General features: G+C 26.8%; 1 protein-coding gene across 3 annotated transcripts; it reads right to left on the reverse strand.

The window, feature by feature from the left end:
- Positions 1-253: 253 nt before the first annotated feature.
- Positions 254-26,779, reverse strand: LOC135925156 (uncharacterized). 3 transcript variants are annotated; one of them, XM_065460360.1, is made up of 13 exons: positions 19,876-20,046; positions 17,579-17,762; positions 16,653-16,755; positions 11,347-11,464; positions 7,069-7,290; positions 6,619-6,681; positions 5,446-5,506; positions 3,916-4,080; positions 3,224-3,327; positions 2,765-2,875; positions 2,506-2,605; positions 2,270-2,357; positions 254-1,398 (listed from the first exon to the last, which is right to left on the reverse strand). In XM_065460360.1, exons 1-13 carry the CDS (start codon positions 20,043-20,045, stop codon positions 926-928), a joined length of 1,962 nt encoding a protein of 653 aa, XP_065316432.1. In that variant the 5' UTR covers position 20,046; the 3' UTR covers positions 254-925. The 3 variants fall into 3 exon arrangements, with proteins under 3 accessions (XP_065316432.1, XP_065316434.1, XP_065316433.1); XM_065460362.1 differs by lacking the exon at positions 19,876-20,046 and adding an exon at positions 25,149-25,278 and having other exon boundaries at positions 268-1,398; XM_065460361.1 differs by lacking the exon at positions 19,876-20,046 and adding an exon at positions 26,637-26,779 and having other exon boundaries at positions 271-1,398.
- Positions 26,780-26,955: the final 176 nt, after the last annotated feature.

Below are 26,955 nucleotides of genomic sequence, written 5' to 3' on the forward strand. Positions count from 1 at the left end.
CACTCAGAAAAATGTAAGTTTTAAGAAGAATAAATGTAGAAATTAGTAAAAATTCTGAACTTCAAGTATTTTACAATTCTGTGCAATTAAGGAAAAAATTCTGAATGTTTCAGTTTTTATTCTGTGCAAAATAATATAAGTCGAATATTAACATAGTAAAATCCGGTATATTAATTTAAATGTTGGCAAATATATTATTGTTAAATATCTCGTGATACGAAAAGTATTTAATTGAGTTTTTTAAAAATCTTTTTTTTTCTTCAAAATTATACATCATGTGATGACCTAAATATCAAAAATATTGAATTAAAAAGATATTCGCATTATAATAAGAATGATACATGTTAGATTCTATTTTTAAAAAAATGAACAAATTTTATTTAAAAAAGCAAAAATTTTCACAATTTAAAAACTTTAAAAAAATATATAGCAATGATTTTTAAACACCCATCCGCATGTACATAAGGTGTTCAACAAAAATAAATCGTTTTAGTGACATAAATAAATTTATATAAAAATGATAAGGAACATTAATATATTACATTGATATATTGAATTATTTATAAATAGAACACGGAAAATAAATTTTATTATACATTTATAATTAGTAACTTTTTTTGCATTATAGGAGATGATAGAAAAAATGTTCGCAAAATTATATATTATTTTTAAAAAAATAATAAATAAAGTTAATATAATATTATGATATCAAATAAATGGTTAGTACAAAAATAAAAGACAAGTAAAAAAAGACATCAAAATATTTACTTTATATATTATACTCGTAATGACTTTAATAAAAATTTATATATAAATTGCGATAATCGTTAATTAAATAATTTCTTGGTTGATAATGAATCTCATTATCAAATTAAAGAATTACACATTTCAAGAGAGGGCCTGGTTTAATAGGGGAGGAGGAATTCTACGCCATTACATCGGGCGACATACCATGGCCATTTTCAACTATCCCATTCCTAGACGACGATGGTATGCCAGAGAGAGGGATATTTTCTTCATCGGTAGGGGTATACGGAACATCTACTACCCTCAGTATTTTACTGTTACCATTGCCGTTTAGGCTTATTCCATTAGTATCAACTTTACCCGTCGTCGCTTTATTCTTTAAAATCGATTCATTGTTATTTTCATTTCCGGCCATTCTATGGTGTTCGTGGGGTAGATATGGCGATGGTGGAGTAGGATTAAATTTGTGGAAATTCAAGGGAGGTCTTATGGGCAGAGATAATTTTTGTTTAGCCAAGTTGGTTGAGGGGTCAAAATCCGTTGCCAGATTTTTAAGAGAACTATTAGGGTACACGTTAGTGGACAAAGAACGATATTTCTGGTAATCGGCTCGTTTGTTTTCGCTCATAGAAGCCCTACTAAGATATGGTACTTTAATGATGGTCGGGAGATGGGGAAAAGGGAAAGAAATTTTTTAAGTGTAAAACATAGATGGTTGGTTTTATCAAAATTTATTTAATACAAGCAAAATATATAAAAAAATTACAATTCAAAAAATCATTTAACAACCGAAATGTAGCTGTCCTATTTGTTATTTCAAAGTAAATATATAATTTCGAGATAATATATTAATAAAAATTATCTGAAGATAAATTACTAATTGATATTAGAGATGTACCAGATATTAAATTAGGCACCAGACCGGTTCCGAGAGGTCCGGCTGATTCTATGAAAATTACCGGTTTCTACATATTTTTAATTTTACAATAAGGATCTTTTAAAATTATAGGTTGATATTTATTTAATCACAAAAATATTTCAGATTGTTATAATTTCCTAATTTTTTTTTAAATGATGAAATAACAACATATTTCCAACCCCTCTCTATTACATAATGTGTTGCGGATATTTTAAATTTGAATTCATTATTTATTAATTAGACAAAAAAACTTTATCTATTAAAAAATTTAATTTAATTTAATTTCAAAAATAAAATTTATTAATAAAATGTCAGCAATAACAAAAAAAATAGGCCATCATTTTACTTCCCTGAATTTGCATTATTATTAAAATATTTTTTTATGAATCAACCTCCCTACTTTAACACTATATACATCAAAGGTGGAGTGAATCCATCATAGTGATATCTGAACTCTGAATGATAAGAGGACTGATATCATGATCGGAAAAATATAGGATTCAACCTATGATGGAAAATCTGGATTCAATACATCTCTAATTATTAATACCAATATAAATACATCATATATAAATGAATATGATTTTTTTAAAAAAAGCATACTATATCCTAATCCTTGAATAAACAAGCGAAATGCTTCGGACACCTTATCGGGTCTTTCTTCCAAAACCATTCCTCCACAATTAGATACCTTTAATCGTAAATATAAAAATTTGTGTTTTATATTCATGGACTTTTTCTCTTCTTTCTTCCAGCCCCTCCTTCCCCTTATTAGATTTCATTAACATAATATTACTTTTTATTTCATTACAAAATTAGAATTTTGTTTTTGAATAAACCTTAAGCCAAGAAGAATCGTTAGGTTCAAGATTGGCATACAAAGCTTCGCTTTCCTCGATATGTGGGGATTCGCTACCGGCTATAATCATCACGGGGCAACTTCAAAAAAAAAATAAAGTCATTTGCTATTTATAAAATTATCTTCTTTTTTTTTTAAAAAAAAGAGTAATTGCGGGAAAGAGCAAAGATACAAAAACCAACCATGCAACAATTAATCAAAAATCCTAATATTATCATTTTAGCAAATTTTTTTTTCACCTAAAATTTTTGTTAGCCTTTTTAACATTAGTGTTAGTATTGCCATTTTGACTAATAGTAGAGGAATCGAGGCCGTAATTCAAATTTCTGCATATACCCAAATCGGTTCTCCTACAAAAAAAATATATAAGAGTATAATAATAATAATATAAAATGATAGTTTACAATAATTATTTTTAGAAAAAAAATTATAAACAAGATCGTTCTTTCCCGAAATTAAAATACAGTGTCATGGGGTCAGGTTAGCAAATAAATTCATAAATTTAAATCCTTTAAAACTGTAATCTAAATAAGAAGACTAGACATTAAAATTTCTATCCTATATAAAAATCGGGCATATGTTTAATATTAAGAACTCGTAAAACAAAATTAAGGAGTTAGAAAAAGGGATTTACATTTTCATGATAAAAAAAATTGAATTAATTTCACAAGGGTATCATCTCACAACTCGAATATTACCTAATATATGATTCTATAAAGGATGCTAAATTTAGGTTATTTATGTGATGAAGAAAGTAATCCTTGAAGGCGTTTATCAGATCGGAATTTTTATCGGGAGTTACCTTTAATATTAAAACATAAAATTAAAATATAATTGCAAATAGAAGTTTCTATGATACAAGGTTCACAATCCCCCTACCCTCAAAAAAAAAAGATTCTACTAAAAAAACAACTTCTTACAGTCTTTTAAAAATAGTAAATGTGTTTTTTTATGGGAGAAGGGATTTCAACGGCATAGTAAGGTTGTGAAAAAGCACGATTCGGGTGGATTTTTAAAAATGTCCTGGTTAAGAATTTAACCAAAATGATATTATGTATTCCTCGAGAATTGGGATTTAGAAAATAGAAGTCCAAATCTTTTTGCCACCTATGAGAAATCTCCAGGCTTACATAGTATTATTTTGGCGAAAATCGTGATTGGGTACTTTATTAGCAAATGCATAAATAACTTAAATCCAAATAAAATAAATTGTGATGGCCAAAAAAATGGGTTATCATATATTGGTCATTTCTCAGTCCCAGCTAATGAAGTGGGAACAGTGATTTTTATTCAAATATTTCTCCCTCAAACTGATTTGTGAAATGAGTATAATAAAATGTTCACGATAATAATTAAAAATGGTATAAAATGTGAAATAAAATAAAACGACCTTCCCAAAATGATGCCAAATCAAATATTCGTGAGTGAAATTGGTAAGAGAATTCTTCCTCAGGTAAAATGAGTTAAGCTTTTGATAACTCCATTCAGTCCATCCAGCGGCGTTACCATTGGCTTCCACCAGGAACAAGGCTTCCACTTTGTCCCCGTGTTTAAGCTAATTGAAAAAGAGTAATATTCATATTTAACTTTATAAACATATAAAATGATATTTTAACAATTTCAAATGCGATATTTCATAATGGTTTAAATTATAGACTAACTAATTTTTGCCGTTCCACAAACTATATAAATCAAGTAAAATAATTGTTCCATACCATAATAAATAACCAATTCATAAAAATTTTCAAAAAAAATACTGGCCTAGAATTCAAATTTACGTTTTTAAAGAACTAAAAAAAAGATTTATTTATTAAATTGTATTAAATTTGATCTAAATCAATCTTTTTAAAGCTCGTCCTGAGTTGAGTCGTTTAAAAACGCTCAAAAAAATATGCAATGTTAATAGATAGGCAACGAGTAAGGCAGATTTTTTTAAATAATGTAATAATAATATTTTTAAAAAAAGCTGTAGTTTCAATTTATTGATGATTAAGATTGTATGAAGTGTTTAAGTTTATCTTAATGTTGTTAAATTATGTAGACTCCATAATTTCAAATTTAGAGTCATAGCAAAGGCTTCTTGACCTCAAATAACTATTCAATAATATTAAACTAATCGGAATAAATAAAACTTATTCTGAATCCTCAAAGTATAAGGTTATTTAAAAAAGTTAATATATTTTATAGAAACTAGGGTTTAAAATGCTTTTCAAAGTAAAAAAAATATTTAAAGATCTCGACCTCTGAAGATTTTTTTGAAAAGGCTCAAACAAGTTATTTTGACCAAATTTACCTAAAATCCTAAATCGAAATCTTTTATGAATAAATCATTCATGATCACAAATTTAAAAAAAAAATGTATAAGCAATTTTGTGATTTTCAAAGATATTTTGCTCAAAAATTTTGGGAATAAAAAATCTTTGAATCTTTCTTCTAAAATCCAAAATTTTTAAATTAAGCTAATTTTTTAAAAAAGTGAAAACACAAAAATTCTTTAAAAGATTAAACATAGCCAAAAGGCTTGCTTTGGACTAAGCTAAGACTGCAACAAAATTTATGGGGAAAACCACAGCTTATTCATGCTCCCCCCTCCTGTCTACACCTATGTTCAAAGTAAGGGCCTAAAATATCAATATAATGTGCCTCATATTTGAGTTTATAAATTAATGAATATTAAAAATTATTGTTTATTTTACATTTTTATCATTTTCCATTGTCCTAAATTTTATAAAATTAAATGAATATTAATTTTTGGCGCCATAATATCTTGCTACTAAAAATTCTTGCAATAATAAATTTTAAGAGGAAATCATATTATTGACATTAAAGGAGATCTTAATATATGGGGTCAAATCTGGCTCTTAAAAATACATTTTCGCCGATAAAAATTTATATATATATAAAATCACTAAATTATTACCGTGAAACGACTCAGTATGTTAGCACCGGCTCCCACTCCAAATCCGATAAAACTTTTCAAACTTCGCGCAATATATTTTTTATAAAAGAAAAGTAAATGAATGCCATTATATTAAATAATAAAGAAGAATAAAGGACTAATAACCATCATTTAGTGGTGTCAATCATATTTGTAAAATGCTATGTTTGGTAATAATTATGTAAACAACCGTAAGAATCTAATAAATTTTCGCTGGATGGTTCCCCTGGAATATTACCACGCTTTTATATGATATTCTTCCTAAGGCGGGTTTTGCCCTTAACGCCCACTATTTTAAAAAATTACCAGATCGCCTACCCCTAGTTATTCTATTTACCCGGCCAACAGTTCATTTAGCTAAAGTTTTTGTTTAACACGCCCGCCCAATGTTTGAGAATAATTTTAACGGTTGGTTTGGCTCTATTTATTCTAACGTATTTTTACTCAAACTTATAATATATGTAATATTATAAAAAATATATATATATAATATTGAATATAAAGATGTGTTATTCTCATTCCGGCTGAGGTATATTTAAAATTTACCCCAGCCCATTGTTTTAAAAATATTTTTTTTATCTTTTCACTCACCCACTCAATGTTTAAAATCTTTTTAAAAAACTGGGGGGAGGGGCTAACACTGCCCACTGCAGACCTCTAATTCTTTGACCATGAAAATATTTAATTATTTTATACATGAATAAAAACTAAAAAAACATCTGGCCCAATTTCCTTCCTTCCATTGATCATAAATGTCTCTTATGAATGTCAATATATAGTCCCCAAATGATGCCAAATATTTGTTTGATACTTATTTTAAGTTTGTAATTTTCAAGTGTTTTTTCTTAAATTTAAAATAATAATATTTATTTAACGAAATACATTTAAAAGCTAGAAAAAAAACGTAAATTATTTGTACAAGAGAAATTTCGAACAATTTTCAAGTTTAAAGAATGCTAATATTACATTAAATGAAATTTAAAATGCAAATATTTGTCAAACAATTCTTTTAATAGTTCTTTTTTTTGCGAAAATTCAAAGGTCTGGATAAAAATAAAATTTAGGAGGAGAAAAGTAACCGAAAATTGTAATTACCGTGATTATTGAATATCGAGATTTTTTTTAAAAAAAACATTTTAAAAAAATCGTTATTACCCGAAATACTTCATGATATCCAAAATCATCTCGGCCAATTCGTCCATGGTAGGATACGCAAGGCTAAAAAAATATAAAGACATGTTATTGCGAATAGCCCTATTCAAATATGAATAACAAATTATTGTATTCGATTTTTATAAACGAATCGAATAGTTTACTATTTGTAGTTATACCTATCACGGATAGTAGATTAGTTGACTAATTCAACTCATTATTCGATTCGAATTCATTTTTCTAAATAGGGAATATTGTTACTATAAATCATGATATTTGTTATATATATAAACTTAAATTCCTCAGGGTTATCTTTCTTAACTTTTCACAACTCCAATATAATTTCTTTTAAACGTTTCCCATTTTCCCTGCTTTTGTCCTTTAATATCTCTTAAAAATTTTAAAAAGATAAAAGCCATCAAAAAGCAATTCGCCATTCTTTTCTTTTTTTACTTAGGACTAATGGCACTCCATAATCCGTTGAAAATAGAGCTCCAATTTCCGCTATTTTCCGTAGATTTATTATTTAGACTTTTTCTGTCGTTGAAAACTTTGGAGTTATCAGTAAACGAGATTTTGTCCTCGTTTTTATTGGAATATAGTATGGTGGAATCGTTCGAATTGATTGTGTTGGAAGCGGATTGATGAGGTGTCGATTCCAATTCGTCGAAAGATCTTTAGAGATTGTTTTATAGGAAAAAATAATATATTTGAGCTAATAAAAGTTATTTGACGATATTAATAAAATATTATAAGCAACTATTTATAGGTAGGTCCGAGACTTAAGCTCTTAGGAGAAAAAAAAATAGCATGACGAGAAGATAGTCTGCTGAGAAAGGGTATCGGATGTTAGTAAAAAATTGGTATATATTAAGCGTGTCCTATAAGAGGAATGAATGTGGTAGGTAGTGAGTATTATACTAACATGCTAGGTTTACGGCATTTAAGAAATGCTAAAGGATAGCAAATCAAAAATTGAGCGTTTCCAAAATTTTAGTTACATATGGTCAGTTTTTACGTTAATATTTTAATTACTCGATCATTTTCCAATTTTTATTTTATGAATAATATTTACTACTTTAATGGATTTTAAAATAATATTTTATTGAGTAAACACATTTGGGTCATTCCATGTCAAATCAATCACTTTTCGGCCGACCCCTTTCGATTTCGATAAAAATTCGTAGGCTGGTTATATATGTTCCCATTAGATTATAAGCAAAATTTTAGCGCATTAGAAACTATATTAGCGGAGATATTCGGGGTTAAAGGTCCAACAAACGTCTTTTTTTGCTTTTTACTGATATTAAATAATTAGTTTTTAATTTAAAACTAAATATGATCAAATATTGAATCTAATATCAATAGCTAAGTTAATAATTTATAATTATGGCTAAAACATCAAAATTGATTTTTGATAAAATATGTGTCATCTTATAGTCAGTTGAAAACTTGAAATTAATATTTCGAAATGTATATGATCTCCGATTTTTAATTTTTTTAAGAAATATTATCCGTTTACTATTTTTTTAATAATTTCTTCAACAATTAGCATGGCTGGATATTTATTTAAAAAAATATTGCGATTTTTATACTTTTAAAAAATAGATGGCGCTATATATAATAGTTTTCATATGTTAAAATACATTTTTTTTATTGATTAAAAATATTTTAATGTATATATATCATACTAAATCGATTACAATGTGCATTATATATATTTATTTGTAATTCAGATCATAAATTTTTAAAATCTTCACAAATTTTACCTAATTAAGATAGTTTATAAATTAATTAAATCTTACTTTATCTAAAGGAATACAAAGCCTGGCTAGCTTGTGAGATTCTTCAGGAGATAATATATATGTTCGACTGGTGGGAGTAGAAGGATTGACCAGCGAGAGAATATGAGATTTAGGCAACACTAAAATATTATCTTTCAAAGGAAATTTAAATGAGGCTGAAGGTCCACGAGGGTGTAAAAATCGGATTTTTACTTCTTCATTTGTATAAATTTTATCGATTATATATCCTAACCACCATTTATCATCATATACACATGTTATATATCCATTAATATTTTAAAATATAATTTTCTCATTTTAAAACGGAACTTGTTTTATATTATATTTTTTGGAATTAGAATATATTTTGGTTTTTAGTTTATTTTGATCAATGGGAATAATCCCGTGAATTTTTTGGGTCCCATGTATGGGCAGTGCAGAATTAAATCTTTTACGAAGGGCTAATTCCTCTTCGATATATTCTTGATTGGATACATATTCAAATTGAATATTAATATTTTCTTTAGCATAATTATATAATTCTAATGGGGTTAGGATTTGATTTTTATTTGGCCTTTGAAGACTAGCTCTGGCAACTAATCTTTTGACAGTTTCTCCGATACCGTCACATGCATTTTTGCCGTGAGCAGTGACAAAGAAATGCCATTCGGCAGGAATATTAAAATCGTATTTATGAAGGCATATGTTCAGAAAATTTTTGCGATTCTTGTATTGAGACGCGGCTTCATCCGAAAAATATATTATTTTTTCTGGTTTAGAATTAAATTTGGCTGTTAAGAATTTAATGAATTTTTTTTGATAAAGTTGGACTGCACTAGTATTATGGCTTAATGATTCGGACAAAATAACAAAATTTATATTTTTTAATTCTTCTCCAGATTTATAATATGCTACAAATGGATGTATAGTGGCCTGCACATTGTTCCAATGAAATCCCTGAACTTCATCTTGTAAAATAAGGGAATAATTTTCAGAATAATCTAGAATTGTTAAAAATTCCTCATCTTTTAAATTTTCTTTGGAATTCTTCAAAAATAAACTTTGTGTTTAGCTATAAACGAGTGAATTCGATGAAACCATCAATGGACTTTATAATAGTTTCAAGATTTGCTCTATCCACCGTGATCCATTGTTTAAACGTGACATATTCTAAACGATTTCTCTGAAACAATTGGTATAATTGGCCCATAAGAGATTCTATACAAGGGCATTGATCACAATTTGTTAAATAACATTTTGGCTGAGATGGATTACAAATAATTTGCGCCAAAAGATTGTTATAAGAATTTATACAGTAATCTTCTCCTGCTGTAATTTCAGCTATTACATTTGTCATTAATTTCACATTCTGATGAATGGCGCAGACACAAACAGTGTGTGTGTCATCCAACTAAAATTCAGTTTTTTGGTCTAAGTTCGGCAAATTTAGGGAATCCAATTGATATACTTGGGTATTCTTTCTTAAACATCTTGAATATTTCTTTAAGATTATTTAATATAAACCTTTGCTGATTCTTTCTCGCCTTTAACAGATACACAATCTTTTATTCCAGGCATGAGTCGGCTTATTTCATCAGAACTATAATTTTGTTATTTTTATTGCTTAAAAAAATTTTCAAAATCTTTGAAATTATCTTTATCTCTGGTTATTTTAATAATGTAAGATAATGACAATTTCATAACATTATTGGTCTTGATGAGTATGATTTAGTCTGGGGGGGGGAGGGTTGGGGGTAGGCCTAATAATTAATGTGATTTTCGATTTTTCCCTTAATAATTTTCCTGCACCCCTTTAATCCTGCTTTTTTGTTCGTGTGCTAGTCCGATTTTTTAATTATTTTAATTTATATTGAAATATTAAAAAAATTATTAAAATTTTTTATCCTGCGAATATCTCAGGGGAATAAGGTTTACAAAGTTATATGATCGAATTTTATGATATATTATACATTAAAATATTTATAATCAATAAAAAAAATGAATTTTAACATATTAAAACTATTATATATAGCGCCATCTATTTTTTTTAAAGTATAAAAATCGCAATATTTTTTTAAATAAATATCCAGCCATGCTAATTGTTAAAGAAATTATTAAAATAATATTAAACGGATAATATTTCTTAAAAAAATTAAAAATCGGAGATCATATACATTTCGAAATATTAATTTCAAATTTTCAACTGACCATAAGATGACCCATATTTAAAAAAAAATTATTTTTGATGTTTTCGCCATAATTATCAATTATTAACTTAGCTATTGATATTAGATTCAATATTAGATCATAATTAGTTTTAAATTAAAAATTAATTATTTAACATCAGTAAAAAGGAAAAAAAGGCGTTTTTTGGACCTTTAACCCCGATTATCTCCGCTAATATAGTTGCTAATGCGCTAAAATTTTGTTTATAATCTAATGGAAACATATATAACCAGTCTACAACTTTTTATCAAAATTGAAAGAGGTCGGCCGAAAATCTTGATTTTTTTGCTCATTTGACATGGAATGACCCATATCCTTTGAAAAAAGGCTCGCTTAATTTAAAAAAAATATATATTGCCGCATCAAAACGCAAAAAGGTTAGAAGGCTGTATTATTGCCATATCGCCTAAGACATTGTAGCTTAAGGAGACGGAAGAGAACCGAATTATGCAAGTAGATTTAGATAAGATTTTATATTAAATTAGAGCAGATGTAATTCAAGAAAACCATTTTGGCAGTATGCCTACATGATAAAACCTACCAAGATTATGCTTGACAAGTAATAAGACAACTGATTATATAAAATAACACTATATAATATATATTTATAATTTTAAAAAACGTACTTTACTTTGATAGTCTACAATCAATAAATAAATAAAAAAATCATTGATATTAAATAAAAATAAAAATATAATTTAAGTTTTATAAATTATATTACCCGTTCAAAGTGGGCGCTTGTTCCTCTTGACCAGGTGCGTCAATGTGATAAACGCAAAAATGTTTAGAAATGATGGACATATCATCGTAGGCGAAAAAATTCTGGAATTGAGAAACGTCTTCAAAAACATTTTTTTGTATTTTCACGAGAAAAATTGGATATTAAATTTTGAAAAAATCAAAAAAAAATCAAATAATTAGATAGATTTAAATTTAAAACGATTTTCATTGGATGATAAAATAATCAGTAGGGCTGTGCCAATACTAAATATCGGATCGGCACCGATATTTGGCGTTTCCCAAAATATCGGATCGGGCCGATACCTGTAAAAACCGATTTGATCTTTTTGCTTTACTTTTCTTTTTTGTTATTTTATGTTTATTTATTTATATTAGGCTGTGTCCTAAATATCAAAAATTGCATAAAAATTATCTCGCGCAATTTGCGCGAATCTACCGAAAAAAATAATATAAGCTATTTTAAATGGTAAATTAAAATGTTGGCCTAAATGATATTTTCGATTTTGCGCAAATCATGTGATTCTTAAAAATTATAAGATTCGTAAAACTTTAATCATTTTTTCCTTAAACTTTTGCGAATTGAGGGAATAAAAATGGCTAACGAATTTCAATTGATGATGCTATATCCAGAAAATCAGGTATAATTATAAATATATATAAATATTATTTTATATTTTAGGTTCAGGTGCTAATATTTTGAATAGCAAGCAACTCAAATTTATTGAGGATTATTATTGGCTAAAAGAAAATGTTGAAGATATTTGTAAGCATTCTGAAGCTAGTTTCAGTTTGAAACTATCTAAGGATTCTATTAATGATCAAACATCATCACATTCACAGGTATTATAACATGAAATTAGATCTATATAATAAACTATGTTTTAGAATGATGAACCTAGTGCACAATATATCTTGAATGATATAGTTAATACATTTAGTCCTATAGACATGAATATGTCTGAAAATGAAATATTAGAAGTTAAATATTTATTATATATTTTATTAATTTAATAATAGTTAAACAATTCTAATATTGAAAATGTTTATCCTTGTTCCTCTAAAAGGAAAAATTTTGAAAAATCTAAATCTAAAAGAATTAATAAAATTAAAAAATATGATACTGAGAAGATGGATATATTTAAAGGTAAATATTTATTATATTTAATAATAATTTATTTTTGAAATAGATTTTGCAAAAAAAATGTCATGATGATGATATTCATCATGTTCAGGCATTTTTTAAATCATTCCAAGCAACCTTTCATCTAATGACTGAAAAAGAAATATACCAAATGAAAATGAAATTTTTAGAAAATATATCTTTATATATGTAATCTTATATCTTTATTTTTAATACCATATTTATAATATGTTCATATTTTGTATATTTTTATAATAAAAATTATTATATTTAATGATTTATTAAAAAATGTAAATTTATTAAGCAGTCTTCCTCATTAAAATAATTAAATAACTTTATTCAATATAATCAAAACAATACTGGACACAGCCTTAATAATATTTTCGAAATAATTTTTTTTTAAAATAATGCAAATGCGCAACACCCTATAAATTTTATTTCTTTTTTAAAATAGATTAGTATTTTAAAAGTTTTATAAATATAGAAAGGAACACCCAAAGTTTTATTTGTCTTTAGCCAATTTTATTATTTATACTTTAAATAAAAGAATTTTTTTTAAATATGGTATCTGAATTATGGAAATATTTTACAAAAGACAAAGATAATTTTGCAAAATGCGTTATCTGCGGAATTCTAATTTAACGGGGAGGAAGAAAAATTCATTTAATACCACCAATATCCTTAAACTTTTTTTTAATTATTGTTGAAATAAAAAATTAAATTCATAATTCGATTTTTAGCATAAAAAATATTGATTTCTTAATTATATTTAGTTCAAAGGGGGGTGGTAAAATCAATATAAATATCGGATTGGTATCGGATTAGGTATGAACCAATATGAAAATATCGGATCGGCACAGCCCTAATAATCAATATAGTATATCACGCCACCCGAACCCAAAAATATTATTTCACCATTGATTTTTGCTTTACATTTTCTTTACCAAGATCTTTAAATTCTTCTAAAGCTAAAACACTCATAAATAAAATATTTATTGTATGAAAAATTATATACGTTTTCAAATCCGATGCAAAATTACTCCACAATGCTTCGCCATTGTAATATTTTCATCTTATTTTTATCTTTAATAATCAGAATATATTAATTTGTTTGAGTATTAAATGCCAATATTAAGAAGGATGGATGGCTATTTATGTTAGGCTGAATGTAAAACCTTATTTAAAAAAAGACTATTTGCCTAAATACCAATTCAAAAGGGGGGAAGAGCATTATGACTTAAAAAAAATCTATATGCTCTTTCTTCGCAACTAAGATCCCGTAACTGGAAAATGAGTCTCAATCAATCTATTTAATACGGATTATTTATTTTATTTTTATTAATTTTATTATTTAAAAAGTTTAAATAGGGTAGAAGAAAGCAAAGGACGTATACACGAAAATAGGACATAAGATCAACAAGAAGATACGATTTATAGAGATCAAAATTTTTTTTTATAAAAATTCAAAATAGGGTGAGTGATAAAAACACAACAAAAAATCTTTCAGCGACACCGTTTACAAAGATCAATTAAGTTACTAATGCAATGGCATCTATTACGTGAGTCTGAATAGAACTTTCTTTTAAGAATAAAAATAAATAAATAAGGATATTCGGAATTCCTTAAGTATTAAAAATAAGAACACTTAGGTCACACCAAAAAAAGAACCGCCTAATAACAATTTCTCTGAATAAAATGCTATTTAAAAATGGTCGCAACCGCCTAAAAAATATTAATCGAATCCCACTAAACCCCACAATTTGGTGGATATATATATAACCACGAATTGATAGATTTCAAGCGATATTTGTTTGAATAAGATATAGATTTTCATATGAATTCCCCGTAATGATGGTTAATTTTCTGCTTATTGTTTTTTAAAAAACGAGTCGCTTCTTCACCGAAGTTCTCTGGCGTGGTAGTAACAATCGGTAAATACTGTATATTTTCTAATGCAGCGCATTTACTATGCCCGGTTACCTCAAGCTTAAGACGTGAGCCATGATGAATTTTATTATCTAACGTGATAAGTCCATTGGTTCTAGTATACTGGGAATGAAAGCAGGATAAGGCTTTTATGAATAAGGATAGATTTGTAATCAAAAATATTTTTTAACTAGGCTGTGAACCGAATTTGAGATATCACTCTCAACTTTATTAAAAGGGCAGTGAACCCATATTAGGGTTGAGATATTAAAAATTGTTTAATTAGACATTTCGAGACCTTACACCTCAAGGATAAAATCGACCTGGGTTCAGACCCATTTCAATTGGTTCCGATCAGGTTCCTGTTATCAAAAGTTGAGTTTAGCCTATGTATTCACAGCCCTGATTAAGAGTGTCGGGCTTTGCTTGGCGATTTAATCAAGTCTTTTTATTCGAAAACATTTGCGATTTGATATTTTGAATCGAATTCTTTAAATTTCTTTAAAAGTCCTGTAAACCGGTTCACGTGGAATAAACTTCAAAATTTTTTTTTTAAACGGGCCAGGTTCGGAAATAATAATTCGGGTGGGGCATGTGTGCCAAAAAAAATTAAATTTAAAATCTAATATGTAACGCCTTTTCAGGTTATATACCGATTTCATGAGGTAATGAAATAAGGAAAAGTTGTTAATAAAGTTTGGGTCAAGTAAAATCGGGAGTTAGAGTCAGAGCCTTGATCATACTTAATCCCCCCTTTCCAATCAAGACATGAATTAAGATACTGTCACTGGGAAATTTTTGATAGTTTTGGTCTCTTTCCCCCAATCAAGACATGAATTAAGATACTGTCACTGGGAAATTTTTGGTAGTTTTGGTCTCTTTGTTAAGCCTATATGTGTGTGCATTTCAAAACAAAGGTAAATTTATATTAGGATAAAATTAATTGACAAGATTTATATTATAAATAAAATCAATTATTGTATAAATACAACTATTAAACATAAATGATTAATTAGCAAATAAAATAAAAATATTCTTATCAAAAATATTATGTGTCAAGGTTAATATCGTGATGGTGAATATTATTATGTTGTATTTCCACCTAATAAAATAAACAGGTAGAAAATAATTATAGAATAAAATATCCCAAAATTTAAAATACATTTTTTAGCAAAATATTATATCGATTGAAAATATTTTTTAAAAAAGAAATTTATAGAAAGTTTAAACTAATCTTCCAATTTGAATCCTGTGATGTGAAACTAGGAATAAATTTACCGAATGATGTATTCATAGATTTACTTCGCTACGATTCGTGCTAACTCTGAATGCAGTGTTATACATCAATTTAACAAAGTGAATTATAAATTACATCTTATAAATTATCGAGTGAGATTTTTTTTATGATGTTTTGTTTGGGAGTGAAAAATAGAGACGAATTCCTCTAATTCACCCCCCCCTTTCCTTAATTATTCTTATAAAATCATATAAATAAAAAATTCTGTAAAACATTAAAATTTTATTTTCTGAAAGAAATGCCGATTGATTCAATGTAACACGTTTCAGTAAAATTTGATTCTATGTTATACTTTTTTTTAAAAAAAATAGTTATAAAATTATATTCCAATTATCACCTTTCATTTCCAAATCCTATTGAAAATTTATTAAAATAGGCGAGCGAACTTAATTGATGTTATTTAATTTTTTTTTCCGATCGCAGCATCTATCGTGTAATTTTGAAACAGAATCATATATTTAATTGGAGAATTCATTTACGCTGCATTTATAGTTAACGCGTCATCTTCAAGTGTTACGTTTATTTAACGGAGCGTTATTGCAAATGATTCAGTTTTAGAAACTAATTTAAGATAAAGCCAAAATAGAGATAATTATTTTAAAATATTTAAGAAATCATATACCCTTTTTATCGAATTCGCGATTGTTTTTATAATCGTTTCGCATATTTTTTATCAACGCATCGCAACATATGCTTTTCAAATTTTATCATAGCTTTATCACCATAACGCTCCATAATTATAAATTTATACATATTTATTAGCCTTATTTTGTAATAACGCAAGGCTTGAACTAAACGCGTTTACCATAAATGAGGCCTTATGCAAAAAATAATATTTATGGGCGAGGCGGATAATTTGGAAGTTGTTAGTAAATATTAATAAAAAAAAATCAGATTAATAATGAAATAAAAAAATATTTACGATTCAATCCAATATCGTGGTAAGTTAATATAGCCGGTTTACTCCTTTGCCCCTGGACGGCGACATTAATAGTAAACCCGTTGCTACATTCAATTTTTTCGACCTAAATAAAATAAATTATACATTTTTTAAAAATGTTGATATTGTTAAAATCGGAGACGAAGAGAAGCTGGTCTATATAAACAATTTATTATTACATGTATTCAAATTTCAACAAATGATAAAGATTCGTATTTCACCATCTTCATTTCTTCGAATCACATAACGATTGACATGTTATAAACAATTCAACTCATCAAAATAATGAACTACAATCTACAATTACAACAGTCATCTTCCTTAAAATCCTCTAGGTCTATCCCCACAAAAAAATTATAAAATTCGGGACTGGCTTCGGGGAAAAAAATAATATATTATGATTAATTTTATACCTCTTAAGTAAAAGATGACTATAAAGAAATATTCTCTGAGATTAGAGGAAGAAAAATAATTTAAGTAATTTTTGAATTTAAACTTTTTAAAAAAATACCTATTTCTCTATTAAAAAGTCTGACAGAGCTCGGTTTAAATAATACATTTTAAAAAAAATTGAATCAGGATAAATCGAATTTGCTGGTCTTTACTTCTTTCTATAGTGTGGTAATTATTCTCATCTAAATCTATGAAAATAGGTTTCGAATAATTCCAGAAGACTAAAACTATGTTAGAAACAGGGCTTAAAATATATAACTTGGTGTCATTTTTTCAAAATCTTTTATAAGTAAATCATAAAAAAATCTTTTATGATGAAATTAAAAATTTTTTGAAAGTAACTTCCATCTATTCGTTCTATTCTTCTAGCAATTCTGTCACTTAAAAATCAGATATAAGTAATGGGTTTCTCCAACACCCCCCTTCATTAAAAAAAAGTATTAATTAAATTATACCTTGATACTAGGAAGCCTGAAGGTGGGTGAGTATGGTGGTTTATCCTTGTTGTTTATGAGAGACATTGACTGGGGTTCTCTGCAGGATATGTCGGACAGGGGAAAAGAATTATCGTCCATAGCGGTCCATCCTCTGTTCAAATTCTTCCTAACCTCGGGTGAGAATAATTGAGACATTTGGCTACTACAAATTAATAAAATAAAATTCCAATATGAATAGGTCCGGTCTGGCTCATTCAGCCCGGCCAGAAAAATATTTTGTAACAAGTTTGCCCAACCCAAATAAAAAAAAATCAAGGCGAGCGGATCTCTAGAAAAAAAAGTTTCGCATACTATTTAGAGCGTTTCGTGGTAGGACTAATTTTTAAAAAAAAATTCCTTGATTTAAATTAACTAATATTTAAAAATAATGTTGATATTTTGAACGAAAGCTAATTTATTTCCAATATCGTGAGAAGCGAATCTAATAAATAAAATGAATAATTATTTTAATTTATTAATATACATTAATATATTTTAAAGAGAAAAATAAAAAAAAAACAATGGTTTTCAATGTTAATATTGCTTGTATTGTAACAACGCATGCGAAAAAAAAATTTCTAATTTTTTCCTATCTTACAACAAAAAAAGATTCAAAAATATTATAAAAAATGTTATCTCCTATTATAAAAAATATTATCTTTTGCAAAAAGGAAGATACCTAAAAAAAATAATCACAAAAAAAATTAGCGTCAAATTTAATCCTTTTTAATAAAAACTTGAACATTGTCCAGTTTTAGACATAATAATCGATAATAAAAAAACTTTAAATAATATATTATGTAAGTTTGAAACATCAAAAAGAATGTATTAAACAATTTTCGTGTATTTTAGCCGATGTATATATGTTTATTAAAGTACTATAGGTGGGCTAATATTAAGCTCCAAAACAAAATTTTTATGCGTCTCCTTCGAACTAACGTTTCAAAGAGGGTGGGGGAGCTAAATTAAAAAAATTATAAGAAAAAAATGAAGGTTAAACAGGAAAACCTCATAAACCCGTAATGTTTTATAAAGAGGATACATAGCTATTTTTAAGGCGTTTGCAACATGGCCATTTAAAGCATATATGACGGCTAAATGGGAATTTAGCAAAAAAAACAATTTAAATTGTTAGATGATGCCTATTCCTATGCTAATCGATCCTATGATTAATGTAGAATCTTCCTTTATATAAAGATGTGTCTAAAATAAAATAAAAAACCTACTCAAAAGTTTTAAGAATTGCATAACTTTTGCGGAGTTTTGAGAGATACGAAACATGTCCTGAATCTTTCATTAAATTTTCAAAAGTATTGTTAAATTCTCCATTTAAAATATTCAAAATGTTTTGATGTGAATGATTTATTAATTTTATATTTTTCTCGCAAAAATTTCACAAATTACAAAATTTTAACGATAAAATAATTTAAAAGTTATATAAGTTTTAAGGTAAAGTAGTCAGGGTCATCTCGTAACTAGCTAGTATTGTTAGACCACTAGATTTAGCCGATTTCATGAGCAAAATCTCCAGGCTAGAGTAATATATTTTGACCAAAATATTGTGGCCCCCTTAAATAACAATAATTTTTTTTAATAATAAATATAATTTTAAAATCATTTTTATCGCAGTGCAATGTGCCAAGAGCGCAAAAAAATTTGTATTTATTTTTAATACAATTTTCTTCTTCTACCAGGGTTAGATATGAAATAATTTAACAAAATTTTGTAGCGCAATAAATTCAAAATAAAAACATGTTTAATTTTTAAATTGATAAAATTGAATCGGGGCTAAACGGATATATTTATCAGGCCGATCTAGGATGTAAAAAAATGAAACTAGATCAATGTTTAAAAATCAATAAAATAAGGTAGATTTTGTAAAAAAATAAAATTATCTAAAATATACTATATAATTGAAAAGTTTGCGTTGGTAAAGCCGCCAAACCGGAAGGAACAGTTAAAAAATCGATATTATGTTATTTTTAGAAAAATAGAAAACATAAAAACTGGAACGAAGCGAACGGATATAGATTTCAAAACCGCTATAAATATGTTCGAAAATAACCGGAGTAGCAAGTAACCCGTTTTAAAATGTTTAACTAATGTATTATTTTAAACTTAGCAAAGTATCATTTCGAAGAGTATCTTTTCAAAAACTTGCAAATATGAACGTGTAAGAAGATTCTCTCATTCAGTTATAAAATATCGTTTAAGATTTTTTGCGATGCATTAAAAAACTTTAATATTAATCTTGTATTAAAGAAAAAAGATCTTACCATGGGCCCTTGATGAATTCTAACTTAACGGATGGGTTAGGGATGGATGATTCTGCATCATCAGCGATATCGCAATAATTTATGGAATTCGAAGAAAATGTTGGGAAATTTTGGCGCGAAAGGGAAATCTTGTGAGCAGGGATATCAATTGATTCGTCACTCAAATCCATGCTATGATTGTCATAAAAATGGAGCATGCTCAGTATTCATAAATTGATTTATCAAGCCATTTTTGAATATGGCAAGATACAAGAATTTTTATTTATAAGCTATTTTTAAAAAAGGCCTATTAGGCAAATAATAAAAATAACATTTTTTATATATGTACATAACAATATTTTTGCATAATCGTACCAAAAAAATTAAAATTACATAAATTATGGCGGGACCATATGATCAAAATAATCATATGTTTGTTGGTACTTTTAGAAAGACAAAAAAACATGGTAAAAAGTATTTTACAGTAAAGTGAAATTCGTGTGGTAAAAAGTTGAGATAGAAAAGTGTATGATAACCGTTCTTTTTTAAGGTTATGGCTCAAAAACTAGGAAAAGCTGTTTATAACCATATGATTTTATCAAAATTTCTATTGAGCGCAATTTCTGTTTCAATATAGCCTTTAAAATATAATTACAAGATTAACATTTGATCAGATATCTATCGTCCATTTTCAAATATCTTATATATTCATTTTATGAGCATTCTAGTTTTTGCCTGTTTTAAAAAATGGTGGTAATAAAATCAAAGGTATATCTAAGCTTAAAATAAACTCGACCTGAATATAGAGATAGAAGACCTAGAATATAATTTTTAAAACCTCTTCTAACACAACAAAATATCTATCAGGGACGTGAATAAAAGTTAGAATAATCCAATCCTAACTAAGCTTGGTTTAAAGAGTCTAGGGTACATTTCTTTGATCCTATATCAAAAAAAACTATTTTTACTCTACTCAATATCATTCAAAAATTTAGACCGGACCCTCAAAGGTTTCTATAACGGGTGAAGGAAAGGCGCAAGATCATCAGTATTATTTTTGGCAGTGGGGGGGGGGCATTTTTTAGATTTATACACTAAACCATATTATTCTTTGGGGTAGGGGAGATGCCATTACCTTCCTAATTGTCTTGTTGGTATTTTTATTTAGGTTGCTTTTTTTTCAATGTCAAGTACAATACAAAATAAAGTATTTCTGAAAAATTTCATACCCAGTAAAAAGTGTCTGGAGAAAATGGTATTTTTATATATATATTTTTTTTACGCCATTCTAAATATCCTAGAATAGAATAAGAATTTGGAATAAGTGACTTGGAAATTATTAATACAATAATCCAAATCTAATGGTTCAAGATTCAGTCAAAAAGTATATATTTTGTAAATGAAAAAGCCAGAGATTTGAGTATGGGAGAGGGATAGAAGTCATTACTAAACCTGGAAGAAAACCTTAATTACTAAGTCTAGTTATTTCATAGAAAGAGAATTAAAGCTTTAAGGCCATGTCAACTCCCTGATTATTTCTTAACAGCCATCTATATAGCTTCCTAGCCTAAAAAGAAATATGAGTTTTATTTGTATCTATAAATAACAAATAATATTTATCTAATGTGCACATTTAAAAACAAACCAGAATAAGGTGTCACAGCTCAAAGGCTGAATGGCCTATACTAAGCAGAAATATGTTTCAAAAATAATCTGAGCCAAATCATAAATTAACACACACTTTGAAATAATTATTAAAACTTATAATATGGCCGTTTTCTTGTATAAGAGATTATCTACTGCATATCTATAACACCCCCCCCCCCTTACCCACCATAATATGAAAAATCCATATTTTATTTTATAAAAATGGATTGAAGGCGTTATTACAAGAATAATAAAGTGTAATGTTATAATGTTTTTAAATTGAAAAAATTTTGATATGTGGGACAAAAAATATTTATTTCCAAATATAAATAAACATCGCCATTTGAATTGAAAATTCAATATAATCGATAAATTTTCACGGATAAATAAATCATCGCAAAAAATATATCGAATATTTTGATTTTCGTGTTCTTTTCTTTTTCATGTAATGGCGTGGTTTTAAATTTTTCTTTAAGAATATTCGCATAATTATTTTCAGGTGATTATCGATTTAAATATCTAGGGTTCAAAGCGAGAATAAAAATACCTATAATCACGTGATTTATCTTGTATATCCTATTTCCTTGTTTCGAAAATATGTTAATTTCAAACATTCTCTGATGTATAGTATTAATTGTCGTTTTTTAAAGTTCGTTCTCCATAGGTTAGCCAATTCAATTTGGTTAAATGGAGGAGTTGAACGAACCCAATAATCATTTATTTTGAAAAAATCACGTGATATTATCTTTAAATAAATTATATATATATAAAATATCTATGGTATTATTATTAAATTTATTAAATCTATTTCTTTAATATTTGTGCGTAATTATAATTATTGATTTTGCATTTATACTAACCGAGACGACGCATCATTTATTAAAAATGTGCGTCCATTGGAATTGGCTATAGCAAACGTCATTGAAAGATATTGTAGGTCTAGAATTGGAGTGCTTCACTCGACATTTTCAAAATTTTTGAGTTAGAAGTGGGTAATAACTTATTTATTCCCAATACATATAAAAATAAAAACTAAAATATTAATTTTTGCCAGAGTTATAGCCCTGTCAAAATTGATCAATAAGCTTCTCCTATATTTGATTTTAAACTTTAATGTTGATTTTCTTATTTTAAACATTTGCGCAAGTAGAACATTCCAATTCTAGGCCGACTTTGGTCTAAATACCTTTCACATGATGTCTAAATAATTTCATATTCCATCGAAATACTCTTCAATGGCAGACTTCAATGTATGTACACCATTTAATTCATTTCAATGAATAAATCCGTGCTTAATTCTATACAAAAAGAGTTATAATCAATATATCATAAGATTCGCTGGAAAAATTTGAACCAGATTAATATTACAAGTAACATAGGATTAAAAAATTGAAGAAAACGCAATCCAAATGGATCCTTGCCAAATTTTTTTTAATTTCAACGGCTAATGTTTGAAATTTTTTTAAATAAAATTATTTTATAATCCATTTTGATTTTCAAAAAGCAATTATTTGATAAAAAAAAATAAACTGTTTTGATCTGCGGCCATATCTATCTTCTTTCTTTCTCTATTTAGGATATACTTCCTTTTTCTTAATTAACCTTAAAAAATTCTTACGCTAGAGGGATTCTTAAATGTGATAGTGTAAACTACGTTTTCTTAATCAGAACATTTATGTAGGATAAAACGATTTGCAAATGTCAGCTCGGCTAGATAATTTGTTTTGGTCAAATATAATATTAAAATGATGGATATAAATATATATATATTTTTTATGATATATGTCTAAGTGGTAGAAATACAAATATACCACAGGTAAGCGTTTGCAATACTACGAAAGTTGTCCTAAAATATGGTAGGCCATAAACTACCACTTAATAAAGCGCCCACCACTAGTCAATTATTATGCTCATATTATTAGTCACATAAATACTCCAGAGCACACTTGTTAGCACAAAAATCAGTACCTAACACTTTTATAGTAATAACTTATAATGGAATAAATACCAAAAATAAAACATACAATAATGGCTGTCTATATTTAATTTAGTTAGCAATTAGTAAAAAATAAATTCTATTTTAAACATTCTGTCAATAAGTGCCAGGAAATGTCCAGGTCCTAAAGAATTTTTTGAGATACAAAAATCTATTACTTTTACTTCCAATAAGCCTTATAATTATTCCATGTTTCTACATTCTAGCATAAATCTGTTACAAACCATCAGGTTGAGTAATATGATTTGACTCAAAAGCTATATTTTTCTAGAACTTAATCTGTTAGAATATGGTAGCATCAAGCATTTGATCCAGATAGATAATAGGATTTTATTATAATCAGAATTTGGAAATGGAATTAAAATCAGGTCAAATTTAAGAACCGAAAGATCAAAATTTAAGAACCAGAACCAAAAATAGAATCCTTTTTTTTATTCCAGGTTCCAAAATCTGACTTAAAATTTTTTAACCTACAAAAGCTTGGCAATGTCCTTCATGTCATCCCATGGTTCTATAAAATAAGATAAATCAGATTAACTATATTTGGTAATAGTCTCAATTTTTGACTAGAGGATTAGAAGAATGCCATCCAAAGCTTTATTGAAAAAAATATTGTCTCAATATGTCACAAAAAAAAGGTAAGCAAAAAATTTTGTCTTATTTGATTATGTTCTAATCCAAGAAATTTTTTTAAAATTTATTTTTCTACTTTTATATTGGTACAAAATGTGCAAATTTAATCAAAACCAATTTCATCTATAAAATAAATTTTCATGCACTAAGAGTAAGACAACATATTTTTTACCTTTCTGACAGATCAATTGAATAATATATTATGATGATTAATTTTGTAAAACAATTTTCATTAAATTTATTTTAAAATTATACAATAGTGTTTTATAATTGAAAACTATGAGTTAATATCATGGGCTGATATCAACTTTAATAGCGGTAGGATAGGCCTTAAAAATCCCACTCATATATAACAATTATAGGCAAAGGAATTTGATTTAAAAAAATTGATTCAATAACTCTATGAATGGACTTATATATTATAGGTTAGTGTGGGCCATCTCAACTGGCCTGTGGAAATTTTTGAAAAAGTTTTTTGTGCCCACATAACTTTTTTTTGGCTAGTCTGTAAAATAATTTGGTCGTTATTCAGCCCAGCCCTTTTTTCTTTATATGGAGAAAAAGGGCAAAGTAATTTTATGCTTAAAATTTTTTAACAACCAAAAACCATCCTTAATTAAATATTTTGCAATTTGTCGTGCATGGACCAAAAATCTCTTTGCCTAGTCAAGTCTCTTATATAATACTATCATGGTAAACATCTCTTAAAAGAAAACTTATCATTGTAGTATAAATAATTATTGGAATAAGAAAATCTAGGAAGCAAATCCAGTAATCTCTTTTTAAATTTATAGGAACTAGTTCTAACAAAATTGCAAATAATGTAGGAATGCATTGTATTCAATTTAAAGGAATATTTAGTGTTTAAACATTTTGATTTTAAAACCAGAATCCACATCAAATTTTAGAACATGAGCCCATTCATAGATAATATTTTTAGTCAAGTTTCCAAACTCTGATTTTGCCCTTTGCCACATTATTTAAAGCTTTATAATATAACAATATAATCTCTAATTACATATATTGATGGATGATATCATAAATATGAGAAAGAAGCCATATGGTTTAAATATCAAGATTTAGGAAGAGATTTTTCTTTATTCCTTGCATTTTAAATATTATTTTATATTCAATATCAATAAAAAAAATAAATATAAATGAATAATGCATAATTAATAATAAATATGATATTTAAAAAATTGTTGGTTTTTGAATATTTGAATCATATGATTTTTAATATAAAGTAAAAAAGAAAACAAATTATAATTATAAGTAATAGATATTTCTAATGTTGGCAAAGAAAGTAATAAAAGTTGATATGGAAGAGGGATGATTTATTATGTTAAATTTAATAAAATAATTTTATGATTAAAATTTTGGTAAAAATTGATAATAAAAAAATGTTTTTATAATACTTATATTATTAATACACTTTGATTATATACATACTTTAATCCATATATTAAAAAGAGTGACCTTGTTTAAAATATCATCTAAATAGAATATAAAATATAAATTTTCTAAATGAATATTATTCAAATAATTGTCATATTCATGTATATATAAAAATTCAAGCTAATCAGTTCATTATTTATGGATTCTTAATCCACAAAGCAAATTTCAAATATAGTTTTGTGTTGTGCAGATTTGACAGAAAGCCATCATACAACCTGTACTTTCAAAATTAGATTTAAAGAAATGAAATTTATATATAAAGAAAAATTGTTTAAATTAATTAGTGATCTGTATCAGAACTAATTTTTTAAGTCATGTCTGGCCTGGCCAGATTTTGAACAAATTCTCTTATATTTGTTCTAAAACCCCACTTTATTTAAAAATTAGTTGTCAGTCCAGCATAAATAGAAATTACCTATTCTAGTACTATTTTGAACTGAAATTTTTGCAAGAAACAAGGTGTCATATTTTTTTATTTGTCTGTTGAATAATAAAAAAAACTGGATTATGTTTAGCTCAAAAATTTTAAAATATGTCAATTTTATTTAAAAATTTAAGCCCAACCCAGCTTGGTCCAAACTCAACTAAATATTCTTTAATAAAAAGTGGGGTTGGATTAAGCCTGGTGAAGAGGCCAGGTACATAACCAAGGGTTCATCACAAATTTGCCTGTTCTTGTAAATATTATTTTAAGCTTTCTCCCTACCCCAAAAATATATGCAATATAAAGAAGAATTTGAAAGAAAAATTATATAAGTTAATATCAATTATAATTTAAAATATTTAGAAAATAAGTATTTAAAAAAAATAAGTAAAAATATAAAATTATTTTAAAATATAGCCAAATTCCTACAATAAGTAGACCTACAGACTTCCAATAAAATTTATGGCAAAAACACCTCTCCCCACCCTTAATGAAAATCCTGGATACACCTGTGGTATAGATTTGCAAATCCCTAATATTAAGTATGTGTATATATATATATGAAGCCTCATTATCTAAATCCACTCGTTTGTTGGCAGATGACTAACAACTTATTTATATGATTACCTGAAAATATAATTTCATGATAGGAATGAATAACTGAAATTACCATAAAAATGATTAATTGATTTTAGTCACATATCAAATATCATGTCTGGTAAAGTTTTACTTTTATTTTTTTATACGCTTAGCTGTATTTTATTTCCCTTCAAATTTTAAATCTTTTTCTATTATAATGTCTATGTCAACTCGGTTTACAAATGTGCACAGAGATATGGAGCGCCCGAGTGGTTTGAAAGGAAATTTTATCATGTCCTCGCTTAATATTAATGGTTTAATGAGTAAATAAACGATTTTTCTAAGACTCATGGTCGACGAGAAAATG

Source organism: Gordionus sp. m RMFG-2023, chromosome 2 (assembly GCF_954871325.1).
Source record: "Gordionus sp. m RMFG-2023 chromosome 2, tfGorSpeb1-WG-v2, whole genome shotgun sequence".
NCBI classification, from domain to species: Eukaryota; Metazoa; Nematomorpha; class Gordioida; order Chordodea; family Parachordodidae; genus Gordionus; species Gordionus sp. m RMFG-2023.

What these genes read in the sequence shown, in the direction of transcription:
- LOC135925156 (XM_065460360.1), bottom strand. Translation starts at nt 20,045, where the DNA reads ATGGATTTGAGTGACGAATCAATTGATATCCCTGCTCACAAGATTTCC. An exon ending in CCACGATATTGGATTGAATC is followed by an intron (nt 11,465 to 16,652) that starts GTAAATATTTTT and finishes ATGTTTTTGAAG; the next exon opens with ACGTTTCTCAATTCCAGAAT. An exon ending in AAGGCTAACAAAAATTTTAG is followed by an intron (nt 2,606 to 2,764) that starts GTGAAAAAAAAA and finishes TTTTTTTTGAAG; the next exon opens with TTGCCCCGTGATGATTATAG.